The 15871-nt window shown below is 68.9% G+C and overlaps 7 protein-coding genes across 7 annotated transcripts; 4 read left to right on the top strand and 3 right to left on the bottom strand.

The window, feature by feature from the left end:
- Positions 1–163: 163 nt before the first annotated feature.
- On the top strand, positions 164–4086 carry V1510DRAFT_437916 (uncharacterized protein). Its single transcript, XM_066935588.1, has 2 exons — positions 164–3436; positions 3701–4086. Exons 1-2 carry the CDS (start codon positions 395–397, stop codon positions 3761–3763), a joined length of 3105 nt encoding a protein of 1034 aa, XP_066787638.1. The 5' UTR covers positions 164–394; the 3' UTR covers positions 3764–4086.
- V1510DRAFT_420590 (uncharacterized protein) lies at positions 3727–4711 on the bottom strand. Its single transcript, XM_066934472.1, has 3 exons — positions 4527–4711; positions 3898–4085; positions 3727–3865 (listed from the first exon to the last, which is right to left on the bottom strand). The coding sequence occupies exons 1-3, from the start codon at positions 4549–4551 to the stop codon at positions 3833–3835; spliced, it is 246 nt and encodes an 81-aa protein (XP_066787637.1). The 5' UTR covers positions 4552–4711; the 3' UTR covers positions 3727–3832.
- A 519-nt stretch (positions 4712–5230) lies between these two features.
- On the top strand, positions 5231–6860 carry V1510DRAFT_214839 (S-adenosyl-L-methionine-dependent methyltransferase). Its single transcript, XM_066930469.1, has 3 exons — positions 5231–5273; positions 5318–6554; positions 6699–6860. The coding sequence occupies exons 2-3, from the start codon at positions 5319–5321 to the stop codon at positions 6813–6815; spliced, it is 1353 nt and encodes a 450-aa protein (XP_066787636.1). The 5' UTR covers positions 5231–5273; position 5318; the 3' UTR covers positions 6816–6860.
- V1510DRAFT_420585 (Fcf1-domain-containing protein) lies at positions 6830–7550 on the bottom strand. The gene is made up of 2 exons (XM_066934471.1): positions 7376–7550; positions 6830–7343 (listed from the first exon to the last, which is right to left on the bottom strand). Exons 1-2 carry the CDS (start codon positions 7489–7491, stop codon positions 6905–6907), a joined length of 555 nt encoding a protein of 184 aa, XP_066787635.1. The 5' UTR covers positions 7492–7550; the 3' UTR covers positions 6830–6904.
- Positions 7551–7801: 251 nt separating this feature from the next.
- V1510DRAFT_431365 (uncharacterized protein) lies at positions 7802–10554 on the top strand. The gene is made up of 6 exons (XM_066935429.1): positions 7802–8193; positions 8231–8322; positions 8354–8746; positions 8777–9227; positions 9259–10346; positions 10393–10554. Exons 1-6 carry the CDS (start codon positions 8153–8155, stop codon positions 10464–10466), a joined length of 2139 nt encoding a protein of 712 aa, XP_066787634.1. The 5' UTR covers positions 7802–8152; the 3' UTR covers positions 10467–10554.
- On the bottom strand, positions 10408–11688 carry V1510DRAFT_420578 (P-loop containing nucleoside triphosphate hydrolase protein). Its single transcript, XM_066934470.1, has 4 exons — positions 11669–11688; positions 11406–11637; positions 11312–11374; positions 10408–11280 (listed from the first exon to the last, which is right to left on the bottom strand). Exons 1-4 carry the CDS (start codon positions 11677–11679, stop codon positions 10486–10488), a joined length of 1101 nt encoding a protein of 366 aa, XP_066787633.1. The 5' UTR covers positions 11680–11688; the 3' UTR covers positions 10408–10485.
- Positions 11689–12701: 1013 nt separating this feature from the next.
- On the top strand, positions 12702–14708 carry V1510DRAFT_420575 (major facilitator superfamily domain-containing protein). The gene is made up of 2 exons (XM_066934469.1): positions 12702–12848; positions 13042–14708. Exon 2 carries the CDS (start codon positions 13042–13044, stop codon positions 14593–14595), a length of 1554 nt encoding a protein of 517 aa, XP_066787632.1. The 5' UTR covers positions 12702–12848; the 3' UTR covers positions 14596–14708.
- The last annotated feature ends 1163 nt before the right edge of the window (positions 14709–15871 follow it).

Here is a 15871-nt window from a genome sequence, read left to right as displayed (position 1 = left end):
ATAGCCGCAGCGCACGAGCCTCCGGCGGCAACTCCGCCGACACGAGCTGCCGTGCGAGAAGGCGCACACTCGCCCGCACCGAAGCCCGCCTTCGGCCAGCCACGCGGACGAGCCGTCGGCGTCGCGCCCTGCGGCTATATGCGCGGCTCTGCGGCGGCGCAGCGGCGGTGGCTGCGCGGCGGTGGCTGAGCGCTAGCGCCGCACGGTGCGCGGCGCGTCCTTGTCGTGATGCGTGGTTAGGGCTTCCCCTCGTTAACAACCTGCCAATCCGCCGTGCGGTCTATCATCAGCGACGAATCCACGACCGACGCGCGAGCGCTCTCTTATCGTGCCAGTCGTTTGAGGATTGCAGAGTGAGCACCGTGCTCAGACGGAAATCAGACGCTGCGACGGAATGTCGGGGCCATATCGACCGATGGCGCCTGGCCAGATACCAGTGCAACAGACCGGAATGGGATTCCAGCAGCCGTACCCCGGCGGCGTGCCATACACGGGCGCGGGCGCGCTGGGCCAGGGAATGCAGCCGCAGGCGACCGGGATGCCGGGCGGCGGCATGCCTGGCGGCATGGGCGGCGGTGGCGGGTCAATGATGCCGCAGGCGACGGGATCGTTCGGGGCCGGACCGCAAGCCAATGCGGGCGGGTTCGGCGGCTACGGCGGTGCCGGCGCGGTGGGCGCCGGGTACGGGTACGGCGGGTCAGCGGGCGCGGGTCCGGGCGGCCCGCAGACGGCGATGGCGACGGGCGCGGTCCCCAGCCAGGCGCCGATGGCGACGGGCATGGGCGCGCTCGCGGGCACCGGCCCGGGCTACGCGGGCCCGCAGGCCCCGGCGTACACAGGCGCAGTTGGCGCGTACGGCGCGCGGGCGCCGATGGGCCCCGGCAGCGGTTTCGGTGCGCAAGCGCCGATGGCGACCGGATACCTCGGCAGCCAGCCGACGGGCGCGCTGGCAGCGCAGCCGACCGGCGTGCCCGGCCAGTGGGGCTTTGTGAACGCGCCCGCGACCGGACTGCCTGGCATTGAGGCGTTGCAGGCGCGGCTGATGCCGCAGACCGGCGCGTCCGGGTCGCAGTCGGGCTCGCTCGAGGGCAACGCCAAGATCCCCTGGGCGGTGACCAAGGACGAAAAGACCATCTACGACAAGATCTTCAACGCATGGGACGGGCTCAACAAGGGCTTCCTGGCCGGCGCGACGTGCGTCGAGCTGCTCGGCCAGTCCGGCCTGCCGCGCGAGGACCTCGAGCGGATCTGGACGCTGTCGGACCCCGGCAACCGCGGCAAGCTCAACAAGGACGAGTTTGCGGTGGCCATGCACCTCGTCTACCGCAAGCTCAACGGCTACGAGGTGCCGGCCCGGCTGCCGCCGGAGCTGGTCCCGCCGTCGTCGCGCAACATCTCGGACTCGATCTCGCAGGTCAAGTCGTACCTGCGGTCGGACGCAGACGCGCGGCGCGGCAGCGGCGCGGCGCTGCAGCCGCAGCAGACGGGCGTGTCGTACCTCAAGGCGCGCTCGTTCCGCAGCGGCGGCGCCGCCGTCGCCGGCGGCCGCAAGGACGCGACCATGTACAAGAACAACGACGACGAGATCACGACGTACGTCTCGAGCGCGCGGCACCGGTCCGCGCGGACGCCGTCGCGGACGTCGTCGGCCTCGTCCACGCGCTCGAGCCCGACGACCAAGTCCAAGGCCGAGACGCTCGAGGACCTGCGCAAGGCTGTGCGCGAGAAACAGATCATGCTCGACGCGATCGATGTTGAGGACGAGCAGGCCCACGACAAGGACTCGTACCTGGAGCGCCGCGACCGCGACGAGGCTGACGACCTGATGCGCAAGATCCGCCGGCTGCAGGACGAGCTCGACCGCGACCCGCAGTCGGCGCTACGCAGCATCGACGACGGCGCCGAGCGCCGGGATCTGCGCCGCCAGCTGCAGTACATGCTGGACCGGCTGCCGACGCTGGTGTCGACCGTGCGCGCGACGTGCACCAAGATCGCCGACGCCAAGCTGGAGCTGTTCCGGCTGCGCGACGCCAAGGCGCACCCTGGCCAGCGTCTGGTCGGCACCGGCCCGGGCGGCGCCGTGACCGAATCGGACCGCCGCAAAGCCAAGTCCATGGCCATTTTGCAGGCGCGCATGGCGGCGCTGACCGGCAAGCCGGCGCCGGCCGACACGGGCGACGACGACGCCGCCGGCGATGCCCGCCTGGCGGACGAGACCAGCCGGGTCCGCTCCGAGAAGGACAACAGCGAGCGCATGATCCGCGACGTGGACGAGTCGGTCAACCAGCTGCGCGAGTCGCTCGAGCAGATGCTACGGGACGACGACGTCGACGTTCAGAAGGACCGCGAGTGGCGCCGGTGGGAGGAGGGCGTGGGCGTGGACGACGAGGTGCGCGAGTTCATCTACGACCTGCAGCGGAAGAGCCGGCTGGCGACGGCGACGGCTGCGCGTGAGCCTGAGCCCCGCCGGCCGGCGGTGTCGTTCTCGGCGCCGGCGACGAGCTCGGCGCCGATGGCGAGCCCGGTAGCGAGCTCGTCGCCGGTGCCGCGGGCGCCGGCCGGAGAAACGGCGTCGGAGCGGTCGGCGCGAATCAAGGCCGAGGCCGAGCGCCGCATGAACGAGCGGCTGGCGGCGCTGGGCATCTCACGGCCAGCGAAGGGCGCGTCGCCGACGGCGTCGCCGCGAACGCCGGCGACGGTGAGCGCGTTCGAGCCGCCGATGCCGGCGGCCGAGCAGACGCCGACGCCACCGCCTGCGGCGCCCGTGGCGCAACCGGTGGCGCCCGTGGCTCAGCCGGCGGCGCAGCCGTGGGCCGCACCGGTGGCTCAGCCTGTGGCCGAGCCGGTGGCGCAGCCGCCGACGCCTTACGTGGCGCAGCCGGTGGCTCCGGCGGCGCAGTCAGCACCGCCGCCACCGCCGCCGCCGCCCGTGGCGCAGCCGGCCTCGCCGGCCGTCCAGACACCGACGCCGCCGTCGGCCAGCCCGTTCGCGCCCCCCGAGCCGGTCCAGCCCGAGCCGCTCGCGCCCGTCGCGCAGCCGGCCATGCTCGCGCCGGCCGCGGCTGCGTCGCCCGACCAAAGCGAACAGTTCATGACGCCCGCCGCGTCGCCGTACCACTCGCAGTCCGGCACGCCCGCGGCGCCCCAGCACAACTCCAACAACCCGTTCCAGATCGGTGCTGCGGCGCAGTTCGTGCCGCCAGCCGCCTCGCCCGTCGCGCGCACGCCGTCCGCGTCCACCGCCGCGTCGACGCCCATGGGCGCCGCCGACAAGGCCTTCCTGGACGAGCAGCGGCGGCGGCAGCGCGGCTACGGCGACGACGACGACGACTGGAGCGTGGTCCCGTCCGAGGACGAGGACGACGAGGCGCACTTCAGCAACGCCAACTCGTCGCTCGGCCCCGGCATGGCGTCCGAGGCCGGCAACAAGCCGTCGGCGGCCGATCTGGCGTCGATGCTCTTTGGCGGCACGCCGTCGCGGCCAGCCGACACGCCGGCCGCGCCGCCGCCGCCGCCCCCGCCGCCGGCGGCCGTCGCTCCGCCGCCCCCGCCGCCGGCCGCGCCCGCGCCGCCACCCATCATGGGCATGCCCATGCCCGCCAGCCAGGTGTCGGCGTCGTCGCTGCCCGCGGCGCCGCCGCCCGAGGTCGCCGCCGCGCCGTCGCGCTCGGCGTTCCTCGACCAGATCGCCGCCGGCAAGACGCTACGCAAGGTCCAGACCGTCGACAAGAGCCAAGTGGCCACGACCGGTCGCGTGCTGTAGCGAAATAGACTGTTTTTTGTGCCACATTTTGCGTATATCTTTATTTATATCCTTCACTATCGTACAGATCTACTCGGCCGGGCCCTCGCCGCCGGGGATGAGCTGGGGTTAGCCGTGCCGCGCACTCGACGTACCATGCAGATGTTGTTGCCGTTCAGCAGGATCTTGGGCAGCGACGTCTCGTTGCCGAGCCCGTCATACTCGACCACGTCCTCCAGCACCATGTTGACGAAGTCGTCAAAACCCAGGAGCACGCCCGAGAACTCGCGTTCGCTCTTCATGACGACCCAGATGCGCGAGCCGACGCACTTGTCGACGAGTTCTGCACGTCAGCATGTTCGTGGTTGGCGCTTGGCGGGGCTCTGGCGGCGACTCCGCTGAGGCTCGCTACTCATTGAGAAGGGGGCCAGATCAGACGCAATCGGACGCCAGCATTCACGCTGCATCACCGGCGGCGTCCGTGCTGTCCTCTCCGCCCGCACGGCATCTGCCGTCGACGGGGCCGCCGTCGGAGACTCGTCCGCACCGTGAAGAGCCTCCGCTGGCGAATCCGTCCACGGCAGGTGTCACGCGGGCTGCAGCCACGCGCACGCCCGAACACAGACCGCCAGTGACAGGCCATCGATCGCTGGTCCGCGCCGTGGCCGCTCCGCAGCGCGATCTGCCAGCGGCAATATCGATGGCCCGCCATCGCGCATGATCGCGCGTCTCCGCTCAGTCGTCACCACGCCCGCCATCCACCACCGCCACGTCCATCACTTACCCAGAGGCAGCAGCTGCGACGACATCGTATGTATCGACTATCGCCAGTCGTGCGCTTGATCCTTGATACAACCTAGCCGCTGTGAAGAGATGGGTGGTCACGTAAAATTTTCCAATTAGCCTAATTTTTCCCTAGACCGGTTGGGTACTAGGGCGTGCAGCACGATGCGCCGCACTCTATGCGGCGCACCATAACCTTAAGGAGGGGGTCGCCCGCGTTGCGTCGCATCACGAAAAAAGGCCAGGTTTTTTTCGTGTTTGCTCGTTACTATCAAACATTTCTCACACCGAGCTGAATCTATTCAATTGACGCAATTCGCGGTCATTGAAGATCCAGTCCTGAGAAATACATAGAGTGTCCTAGGTAAGTTCAGCTGGCCGACGCTGGAGACGGCGCGCGATGGCACGGGCGCGATGGCATGGATGATACGACTGGCCGTTGGTGCGGTCGTGCGCCGGCCGGAGGCCGCGGTCGGTGTCTGCGGGGGGGTCGCCGGCGACGGTGGTGGTTCTGCTACTCCGACGCAGCCGCGCACGCGTGTGCCGGCCCGCAGGCAGGCGCGACGGCGGCGGCGGCGACCGCGTGCCGGCTGCTGTGGCCGTGCTGCTATGGCTCGTGCTGCGGCTGGAGCGGCTTGTGCTGCGGCTGGAGCGGCTTGTGCCGCGGCTGGCGGCAGACACATGCTGTGGCTGTGTGGCTGTGTGGCTGTGTGCGGCTTGCGCGGCCGCGCGCGCGTCTTCGGCATCGGTGGGCGCCCATCTTGGCGCACGTGGCAGGTGCACTAACGGCAGAATGCCCGCGACATTCGACTTCATCGAGACGCCGGCGCCGATTAAGCCGGCGTTCGAGGCGACCGAGTGCGGCGTGCGCACGACCACGTCGCCCACGATTCGCAATGCGCCTCTGCCGGCCGACGGCCCCAGCTCGAAGCACTTCTCGAACAAGCTGCTGTTTTCGCTCCTGCTGGGAGTGCCGTACGTGCTGCAGAGCCGGATCGTCGGCGGCGGCTTCAAGACGTACGTCTTCCTGTTCACCGTGCTTGCGATCCCGATCCTGGCGTCGTACTGGAGTCTGTGCTCGTCGCTGTCGCCGCGTCTGAACACCAAGGCCAAGTACCCCGGCAAGGGCGTCGAGCACTACCTCGAGTTCAAGGAGGCCGCCGACCGCGAGAAGTACTCGGGCGTCAACGGCAAGATCCCGATGGAGACCTTCCACGAGATGTACTTTGACGGCAAGGTGGAGTTCAAGGGCGACGCGCTCGAGGTGCTCGAGCACCGCCACGACTGGGCGTCGTTCCGCTTCACGCTGTCGCTGTACCGGTTCTTCCTGACGGGCATGATCCCCGAGGTGATCATGCACACGCGCTCGCAGGACGAGGAGCAGGTCCGCGACCACTACGACCGCGGCGACGACTTCTACGGCTGGTTCCTGGGCCCACGCATGATCTACACGTCGGGCGTGATCTCGGACATCACCAAGGAGGAGACGCTCGAGGAGCTGCAGGACAACAAGCTGCGCGTGGTGTGCGAGAAGCTGTCGCTCAAGCCGGGCGAGACGCTGCTCGACCTGGGCTGCGGCTGGGGCACGCTCGCCAAGTTTGCGTCGACGCAGTACGGCGCGCACGTCACCGGCATCACGCTCGGCAAGAACCAGACCAAGTGGGGCAACAGCGGCCTGCGCGAGGCCGGCGTGCCCGAGACGCAGAGCCGGATCATCTGCTCGGACTACCGCGACACGCCGCTGCCGGCGTCGGGCAAGTACAACAAGATCTCGTGTCTGGAGATGGCCGAGCACGTTGGCGTGCGCAAGTTTGGCGCGTTCCTCGAGCAGGTCTGGGGCATGCTCGACGACGACGGACTGTTCTTCCTGCAGATCGCCGGTCTGCGCAAGTTCTGGCAGTACGAGGACCTGATCTGGGGCCTGTTCATGAACAAGTACGTCTTCCCCGGCGCCGACGCGTCGACGCCGCTGGGCTTTGTCGTCGACAAGCTCGAGGGCGCTGGCTTTGAGATCGTGTCGGTCGACAACGTCGGCGTCCACTACTCGGCCACGCTCTGGCGCTGGTACCGCAACTGGATGGGCAACAAGGAGAAGGTGGTCGCCAAGTACGGCGAGCGCTGGTTCAAGATCTGGGAGTACTTCCTCGCGTACTCGACCATCATCTCGCGCCAGGGCTCGGCGACCTGCTTCCAGATCGTGCTGCGCAAGAACATCAACTCGTACCACCGTATCGAGGACGTCCCGATCCAGTTCGGCCTGCAGGTCTCCAACACCTCGGTCGAGGCTTAGGCCCGCGACTCAGCTTTTGAATATACAAATCCGATTACAAATCCTTTTACTTTTGAGAACCGTAGTGTACATGCCAGCCCAAATGCAACTCACGGCGCGTCCGGCAGCCGCTCGATCACGTACGCGTGTCCGCCGACCGACAGGATCGGCACGCCGGGCACCTTCCGGATACGACGCTTGAGATCAGCGTCGTTGGTCGCGACGATGTAGCACTTGTGCTGCATGATCCGCTGTACCAGACAGTCGTCCGCGTAGGTGCCCTTGTGCGAGCACGTCAGCCGCTCGACGCGCGGGTCGCGGGCGATCCGCAGCGCGATCCGGTACCGCGGGCCGAGCTTCTCAAGCTCGGCCATGACGCAGTCCGTGATCAGCGGGATACACTTGGCGTAGAGCGCGTCCATCATGCCCTTGACCAGATCGATCTTCTTCTGGATCGAGAAGTTGATGAAGTTGGTGTCGATCAGGACCTGGTACGGCGGCGACAGCGACTGGTTGAACTGGAAGAACAGCGAGGACGAGACCTGGGGACTGGGGTCAGCGGTGGCCGCGGGCCGACTTACAGCTCCTTGACGAGTTCCTTATCCTTGTCCTGGTTCTTGACGGCCTCGGCCTGGTTCTTTTTTCTGCCGGTCAGCCTGAGCCCCGGGGAGACAGCACGGCACTTACAACCGGGCATCTTTGCTGGTCAGGACGCGCTTGACCGCGGCGAACTTGCGGGTTTTCTTTGCCTTGGCCATGCTGGTTGGAGAGCTGCTGGGCCGGCGAGGAAAATTTTAAGGCGGCAGGCCCTAACCCGCGCCGCACGCTATGCGGCGGCAGGGGCAGCAGAGGGCGCCGAGCCGCAGGCGCCGCACGAGCCGAGCGAGCCGCACAGTGTGCGGCTCAGCCGCACGGCGTGCGGCTCGGCCCGTGCCGCCGCGTCCCCGGCCGCCGCCGCTGTCGCGGCCGCTGTCAGTGAGTCGCGTCGCTCAGACCACCGCCGCACGGCGTGCGGCGGCCCTAGCCCTGGGCCGTAGGGTCACCCACAACACCTCACCGCAGAAAAACGAACTCGCGAGCTTCACAGGCACAAGGAGGCCCCAGATCCATCGAACGGAGCCGACGCCGCAGGCGGTAGCATCACCCTAGGCCATCGCGATCAGCAGCCAGCACTACGATTGACGGACTTGGATGCCGTCCTGCACGATTCCTCCAGCGGTCGAGATCGAGCGCTAGCAAACACGGCCCAAGCCAGCGATCGCGGGCGCCATCCAGCATCCGCCGCGCACGAGCCGCCCCACGCGAGCGCGTGAGAGCCAGGCACCATCCACGGAGCGATCCCCGCGGGCGCCGCAGGAATGTCTGCCCCCGAGCGACCGTACGAGTCGCCGTCGCTGCTGTACGTGAAGCGAAAAATTTGCGGCTGCTGACGCCAGGATCCCGGAACGGCTCAAATGCTCGATCTGCAAGGAGCTGGCGCGGAACGCGGCACGGCTGACGTGCTGTGAGTCCAACATCTGCGGGTCATGTAAGTGTGTGCGCGAGCGCGCTGACCGCAGGCCGCGAGAACCTGCCGGCCGAGTGCCCGATCTGCGAGCAGAACCCGCTGACGGCGGCGGACTGCGTCGACAACCCCTCGCTGCGCACCACCGTGAACGTGTTTCTCAAGCACGCCGAGAAGCGCGCGCGCGACGCGAGCAAGGACACGTCGCAGGGCATGAAGCTCACGATCGACAAGGCGCCGCAGGAGCCCGACGCCGACGCCGGCACGCCGTCGTCCGCGGCCGACGCCGGCAGCAATCCTCCGTCGACGGCCGGCGACGAGGCCAAGGACGCCAAGGACGACGCCAAGGACGACAAGCGGCCGGGCATGCCGTTTCCGTTCCCCATGAACATGATGAACCCGAACGGCCAGTGGAACATGGAGGGCTGGCAGAACGGCATGAACATGAGTACGTGCGCCCGCCGACACGCTGACCCAGACTTTCCGATGATGCCGGGCTTCTGGCCGCCGAACCAGGGCATGTTCCAGCAAAACCAGGGCTTTGGCAACGGCTTTGGCGACGGCTACTATGCGAACCAGAACCTCAATAATGTGAATAATAGTAACGCGAGTAATAGTAATAATAATAATACCACAAGTGCACACAACAATAACGTCAATGCACAGCGATTCAACGGCACGAACGGAGGAAGGGCCGGCGGCAAATTCTCGAACTTCAACAGCTACCGGCCGAGCTACGGCAACGACGATGGCAACGACTCGAACATGGACGGCGGCGACGGCGACCTGATGAATGCGCCGACGGGGCCACGCCGCCAGCGCGGTGGCCGTGACCGCGGCCGCAACCGCGACTTTGCGACCGGCGTGAACGGGTTTCCGCAGAGCCAGAACCGGTTTCCGGGCCGGGCGTACGGCCGCCGGGAGGAGAGGTGAGTAGAGCGAGGGATGGGCTGACGCCAGTGCCGTGAAAGTGCTCACTGCGGGAGAGCCGGAGGAGCCCGAGAAGGAGGGCAAGAGCGAGCGGGAGCGCGACCGCGACCGCGACCGCGACCGCGACCGGGAACGCGATCGCGACCGCGACCGCGATCGCGACCGTGACCGTGAACGCGACCGCGACCGTGAACGCGACCGCCGTGACCGCGACCGCGACCGCGACAGAGAGCGCGACAGAGAGCGCGACCGCGACCGCGACCGTGAGCGCGACCGCGACCGCGACCGCGAACGTCGTTCGCGCCGCCGTACGCCTTCCCCCGCCGCCGAACGTCGGCCGCGCTCGTCGCCGTCCCGTCAGGCCGGCTCGCCGGCCGCCCGGCGCTCGGCGTCGCCCGCCCGTGGCCGCTCAACGTCGGCCACGGCCGTGGCCGCAGCCGAGGTCCCGTCACGCTCGCGCTCGCGCTCTGGCTCGCGGTCGCGTTCGCGCTCGCCCAGGCCTAGAGACCGCTCGGTGCGCTCGCGCTCGCGGACGCGCGGCGACGAGGCCGACAGCGACGACGGCGAGCCCCGCAGCCGGCGGCGCGGCCGCCGGCGCCGGCGCGGCCGGCGTGGCCGCGGCGGCGGCGCCGCTGCCACCGGCGTCAACGCAGTCCAGCCCACCGGCTCGAACGCGGTGGGTGGATCGGCGGCGGCGAGCATTGCCGAGCGGCTCTCGGGCCGGCGTCGGCGCGACGACGACGATGGCAGCGACAACGACAGACACTACCGGCCAGCGCCCCGCGAGGACGGCGGCGAGGGTGCGGAGCGGCCCGAGAGAACGGACCGGGCGGACCGCCCGGACCGGGCAGACCGCTCCGACCGCCCCGACCGCTCCGACCGCCCCGACCGCGACGACCGCGACGACCGCGCCAACCGCGACGACCGCCCCGACCGCCCCGACCATGCCGAGACCGCCGACGGCGACCGGCCCGGCCGCAACAGAATCGGCGAGGACTTTGATCGCTGGCACGAGGACCGGGCCCGCGACGAAGGCCAGCCCGCCGACGCCGCCGAGCACATCCACGAGGACCGGCGGAGGCTGCGCGACGACGACGGCGATGCCAACGACGACGGCGATGTCAACGACGACGGCGGCAGCGGCCCCCGGCGGCGCCGCCGGCGCGGGCGCAAGCGCTCCAAGGCGTGAGCCTTTTTTGGTTGTATTTCAAGAAAAGTACTTGTACGATCCGTGCTAGAATACAGGCCGGCAGGCGGCTACTTGGTGACGATCGACACGACGTCCTCGTCGGCGACCTCGTGCTGCAGGCCGCACTTTTGCGGGCTGTACTTGACGCTGGAGCCCCAGACCAGCGCGTAGCGGAACTGGTCCTTGATCGAGCGGTGGATGCCGTCGCAAATGCTCTCGATGGTGGAGTTGTTGCGGACGACGAGCGGGTCGTCGAGCTTGAGCGTCTCGCCGCGGCGCTTGGTGTAGATGCGGAGCAGGCCGAGGTCGTCCCAGATGCGCTCGACGAGGTCGTCCAGGCCCAGGTCCATCTCGCAGCTGATGACGACGGTGTGCGGCTGGCGCGCCAGCCGGTCGACCTCCTCGAGCGAGACCGCGTCGATCTTGTTGTAGGCGTACAGGCACTTGATGTACGACCGGTGGCTGGCGTTGATGACGTCGATGAAGTCCTCGACCGTGACGTTCTCGTCCCGGACGAGCACGTCCGCGTTGTGGATCTTGTAGTCGCGCAGGATCGAGCCCACGATCTTCTCGTCGAGGTGCTTGGGCGGCGACGTGGCGTTGAACTTGAGTCCGCCCTGCTTCTTGATCTTGAAGTAGATGTTGGGCGGCTCGCAGTTGAGCCGGATGCCGACGGCCTCGAGCTCGCGCTCGAGGATCTCGCGCTGGTCGTTGGCCTTGGTCGCGTCCAGGATCATCAGGACGATGTCGGAGGTCTTGGCCGTGGCGATGACCTGCCGGCCGCGGCCCTTGCCTTCGCTGGCGCCCTGGATGATGCCCGGAAGGTCGAGGATCTGCAGCTCGGCGCCGTTGTGCTCGAGCACCTGCGGTCAGCGCGCCCGTGTGCATACGTACGCCCGGCACCGACGTCAGCGTGGTGAATGCATAGTTGGCCACCTCGGACTTGGTCTTGGTGATCTGGCGTCAGCGCGCCCGCGCGCCCACGTACCTTGGACAGCAGACTCGACTTGCCGACGGACGGGAAGCCGATGAGCGCAATCCGGGCGTCGCCGGACTTCTGGACCTCGAAGCCCTGGCCGCCGCCGGACGACGTCTGGGTGGGTTCGAGGAGCTGCGCGCGGTACCGGGCGAGCTTGCCCTTGAGCAGGCCGATGTGGTACTCGGTGGCCTTGTTCTTCTGGGTCCGCGCGAGCTCCTCCTGGATCTGCTGGATCTTCTCGCTGCGGTCAGCGACGCGGACGGGCGACTTACGTGATTCCCATGGTGTCGACGGTGGTCGCCGGGCGCGGCCGCGCAGATTTTCAAGGCGTCACGTGTGCGCCGCACGCCGTGCGGCGCGGAGGGTAACTGCGGATCTCCCGCGCCTCGCTCGTGTAACGCGCACGGACCGGACCCGGTCCGGACTGGTGACGCGCTCGGCGCGGCCGCCAGGGGCCCGCCCGGCGGGCCTCCGGCGGCGGCTCCGACGAGCGCGCCGCCGGTGGCCTAGATCTTGCCCCGAGGCAGCTGCGAGCCCGCCGGAGGCTCGCCCGCGCACGGTCTCCCAGGCAGCCTCCAGGCACCGTCCAGGCGCGGCCACGGGCACAGGCGCTCCCAGAGATCCGTCCGCCCACGAGCCCGCCCACGGCGGCTGCATCACCGCCGCTGCCCTTCGGGCATGCCCTTCGGGCAGAGGGCAGGCCACTTGCGGCTCGGCAGCGAAGCGCGCGGGCCATCGGCGTCTGCCCGGACCACCGGCCGACCGCCGGCCCCAGGCTCGCCAAGCGCCAGCCCCCTCAACGAGCGTTGAGCACCGTGCAGCGTTCGCTTATGTTGGTGCGCGCAGGCGTTGTGCAGGGCTTCCCCGGCCGGCCGACGGCGTCTACGTCGCGCTGGGCCGTTTACGGAATTTGTTGACAGCTAGATGGGAGCGCTTGCCGGCTCTGGCCCGGTTCGACGGGCTATGGCCAGCGAGCGTGTGTGGCGCTACTAGCTTGCGCGGCGACCGATGCCGGGCAGGCACCGGCGGGTTGCGGCGATCGACGCTCAGGGGTCGACCCGACCCGCGTCCACCACGACGACCCGCGACCCGGTCGCGAGCGACGGGTGCGTCCACCCGCGTTCACGCCCGGCGTGTTGGAACCCGGCGTGTTGGACCGCCCACCGCTGCAGGCGTGTGGTCGGTGCCAAGGTGCGCGTAGGTCTGTCTGGCATAGCTTATCGTTCGTTATAGGCAGGTGGGCTTAAACAGCAAAAAATCGTTGTTAAGGTTTGGGCTATCGACCGATGGCGTTAGCCCGCTGTACGCCTGCCTAACCGTCGGCGTGTGGGATGTCGACTCATCAATCAAAAACCAACTGCAGACAAAAAAAAAAGTCGCAGAACAGCGACGCCGTCGCAGACATAAAAAGCGCGGAATTCCGACTCATTCGACACACAGGTCTTTGTTGAAGTAAGTTGCAAGAGGGCTGGGCCGGCTCAGGCCGGGGCCCGGCCGGGACATGACTCGGACATGCCCGCAGCCGTCGCCGCGGGCCGCGAACGAGCTGCCAGCGGCCGTCCGGGCGTCCGACAGCCATGGGCGCACTGCAGCGCACTCGTGGCGGCCTCAACCAGGCATGGCCTCGAACAATGCTGACGGCCAGATGTCCGAGCCCGAGAAAACGCTTCATCCGATGCAAATCCGCGGAGAGGAAGCCAACGTGCACTTCGCCGCCGCGGCAGACCTCGACGCCGAGGCGCAGATCGACAGCAAGGAGCTTGACCGGATCTACCGCAAGCTGGACCTGCGGATCATCCCGGCGCTGTGGGTGCTCTACTTTCTGGTCTCGGCGATCCGGTCCAACGTCGGTCTGGCGCTGACGATGAACTCGGCCGAGGGCCACACGCTGTCGCAGGCGCTGCACCTGACGGCGCACGACACGTCGCTCGGCCTGGCGCTGTACTACGTCGGCTACGTGCTCTTTGACGTGCCGTTCAACGTGATCATGACCCGGGTGGCGCCGCACGCGTGGCTGTCGCGCAACGTGACCATGATCGGCATCGTCGGCGCGTGCATGGCGGCCATGAGCCACGCGTGGAACTTCATCCTGCTGCGGTTCCTGCTGGGCATCATCACGGCCGGCCTGTGGCCGGGCATGGCGTACTACCTGACGCTGTGGTACCCGCCGCACCGGTGCGCGCGGCGGATCGGGTTCTACTTCACGGCGGCGCAGCTCTCGGCCGCCGTCGTCGGCCTGGTCTCGGCCGGGTTCCAGTACATGGACGGGCTGCGCGGGCTGACGGGCTTCAAGTGGATGTTCCTGCTGTACGGCCTGGTGACGATCGTCGTCGGCGTGTCGCTGCTGTGGTGGCTGCCGGACCGGCCGCGGCTGACGGCCGTGGACCGGGCGAGCGTCTGGCGCCGGCTGCTGCCGAACCAGAAGCCCGTGCTGAGCGAGAAGGAGATGCAGCTGCACTACCGGGACATGCGGGCCACGTACGCGGCCCACAAGTGGACGCTGCGCGACATCCTGCGCGTGCTGGCCGACCCGCGGCTGTACCCGCTCGTGCTGATGTACTTTGGCGTCGTCGGCACCGGCATCGGCCTGCAGAACTTTGCGACGACGATCATCAAGTCGATCAACAGCGGGCTGTCGTCCGTGGACCTGTCGCTGCTGACCGCGCCGATCTGGCTGTGCGACCTCGTGGGCATCTTGCTGGTGACGCCGCTGTCGGACCGGTTCCACAACCACCGCGCCGTGTTCTTCTCGCTGCCGTGCGTGGTGATCATCGTGGGCCTGATCGTGACGACGTTTGCGCCGCACAAGTGGCCGCGCTACGTCGGTCTGCTGATCACGGGCTTTGGCCTTGGCCCGACCGTGCCCATCTGCATGACCTGGTCGGCCGAGATCTTCCAGCCGCGGCACGGCGAGGTCGGCACGGCGGTGGCGACCGCGGTGGTGTCGGGCCTGGGCAACCTGGGCTCGGTCACGACCACGTACGCGCTCTACTCGGGCTGGACGGCGGACGTGGCCCGCGGCTACAAGGACAGCAACATGGTCATGCTGGCCATGGTGGGCATGTCGATTCTGGCCTCGGGGCTGTGCTCGGTGCTTCGCCGGGCGCTGGGCGACCCGATGACGAGGGACGAGCAGCGCCGGGCGCAGCACGAGGCGGCGTCCGAGTCGGACCTGGACAACACGGTCGAGATGGAGTGATGTACTATAGAATTAATTGCCTGGATAGTGAGCGACGGCGCGGCCGGACGACGGCGCTATGGCGACGAACGGCTGAGGGCGCGCGACGTTGGCGGGTCGGGCGACTAATGCCGCGCCACCGTACGGTGGCGCTGCTGATCGCTGCGAGACTACGAGCCGCCGGTGACCAGGGTGTGAGCGAGCAGGACGTGAGCGCGTGGTGTGAGCGACCTGTGAGCGACCTGTGACTGTGACCGGCGGGGCTGGGTGGCGCAGCGGCCGGCGGGCCGTGGCGGGAGCGACCCGCGGCGACAGCGACCCGCGCGCGACCCGCCACGGCCGGCTGCCAGTAACCCGCGGCCCGGCCCGCCTGCCGCAGCCCTAATCGCGACCCACTGACAGCGTGACCCGCATGCGCGTGGCCTCGGCTGCACAAAGCTGGCAGCCAGCCAGCCGCCGGCCGGTTCCATGCTGGCGCCGCAGCCGCTGGCGGAGGACGCGGGTCGCTTATGTAGGCGGCAGTCGGCTGCGCGGACCCAGTGGGGCCGGCCGGCGTCGCAGTCAGTGCAGCGGGCGGCGCCGAGGTGCAGGAGCGAGAGGGCGCCGGCCACGTCAGCAGCGACCGCGCGCACGTATCGGGACGGCGGAGCGCAGGCAGTCCGGATCGGTGGCCGGCAGTGTGGCAGGAATGTAGCGCCGGTGGTCCGCAGAAGGCCGCTGTCAGGTGCTAGTCCCGGTAGCTGCCGCTAGAGGTGCAGAGCGGGCCAAGCGCCATCTAGGGGTCGCCATGGCGAGTCTGGGGCGGCTGGCGGAGGCGTGGCCGCATGGAGCTGGCGTGGGCGCGGGCAGCCAGATCGCGCGGGCGGCCCCTGGCGGCCCCTGGATGGCGGCTGGGAGCGCGGACGGCGCGCGGCGGGCGAGGCGCAGAGAGGGGGACGCAAGGTACAGGGCGAGGCAACGTCGATCGGCGGGTACGGGCGGATGGAGATCGTACCCGGCCGCCCCCCTGGCGGCGGCTCCGTGCGGGCGTACGCCGCAGGCGGCCTAGGACACCTGCACGGCGCAACGGCGACAGGTCGCGTAGCGGCGGCGCTCACGTGTGCGATCCAGCGCCCCGGATAGCGGTCCATCACGTGTGCCGACGCGCGTGGGCCCGCCACGTGTGTCCGGGCGCAGACGGCCCGGCCGGCTGGGTCGCGAATGTGGCGCAGGCGGCGGCGCGCGCGGCCGCCCGGCAGCGCGGCCGCGGTCGCCTGGCGAACAGGCGACAGCCACCTGCAGGCGCTGCGTCGCACAG

Source organism: Dipodascopsis tothii (assembly GCF_038497935.1).
Source record: "Dipodascopsis tothii strain CBS 759.85 unplaced genomic scaffold V1510scaffold_26, whole genome shotgun sequence".
Lineage (NCBI taxonomy): Eukaryota > Fungi > Ascomycota > Lipomycetes > Lipomycetales > Lipomycetaceae > Neoaidaea > Neoaidaea tothii.
Note: the sequence above shows the minus strand (reverse complement) of the source record. Positions and strands in the feature narration are given on the sequence as shown.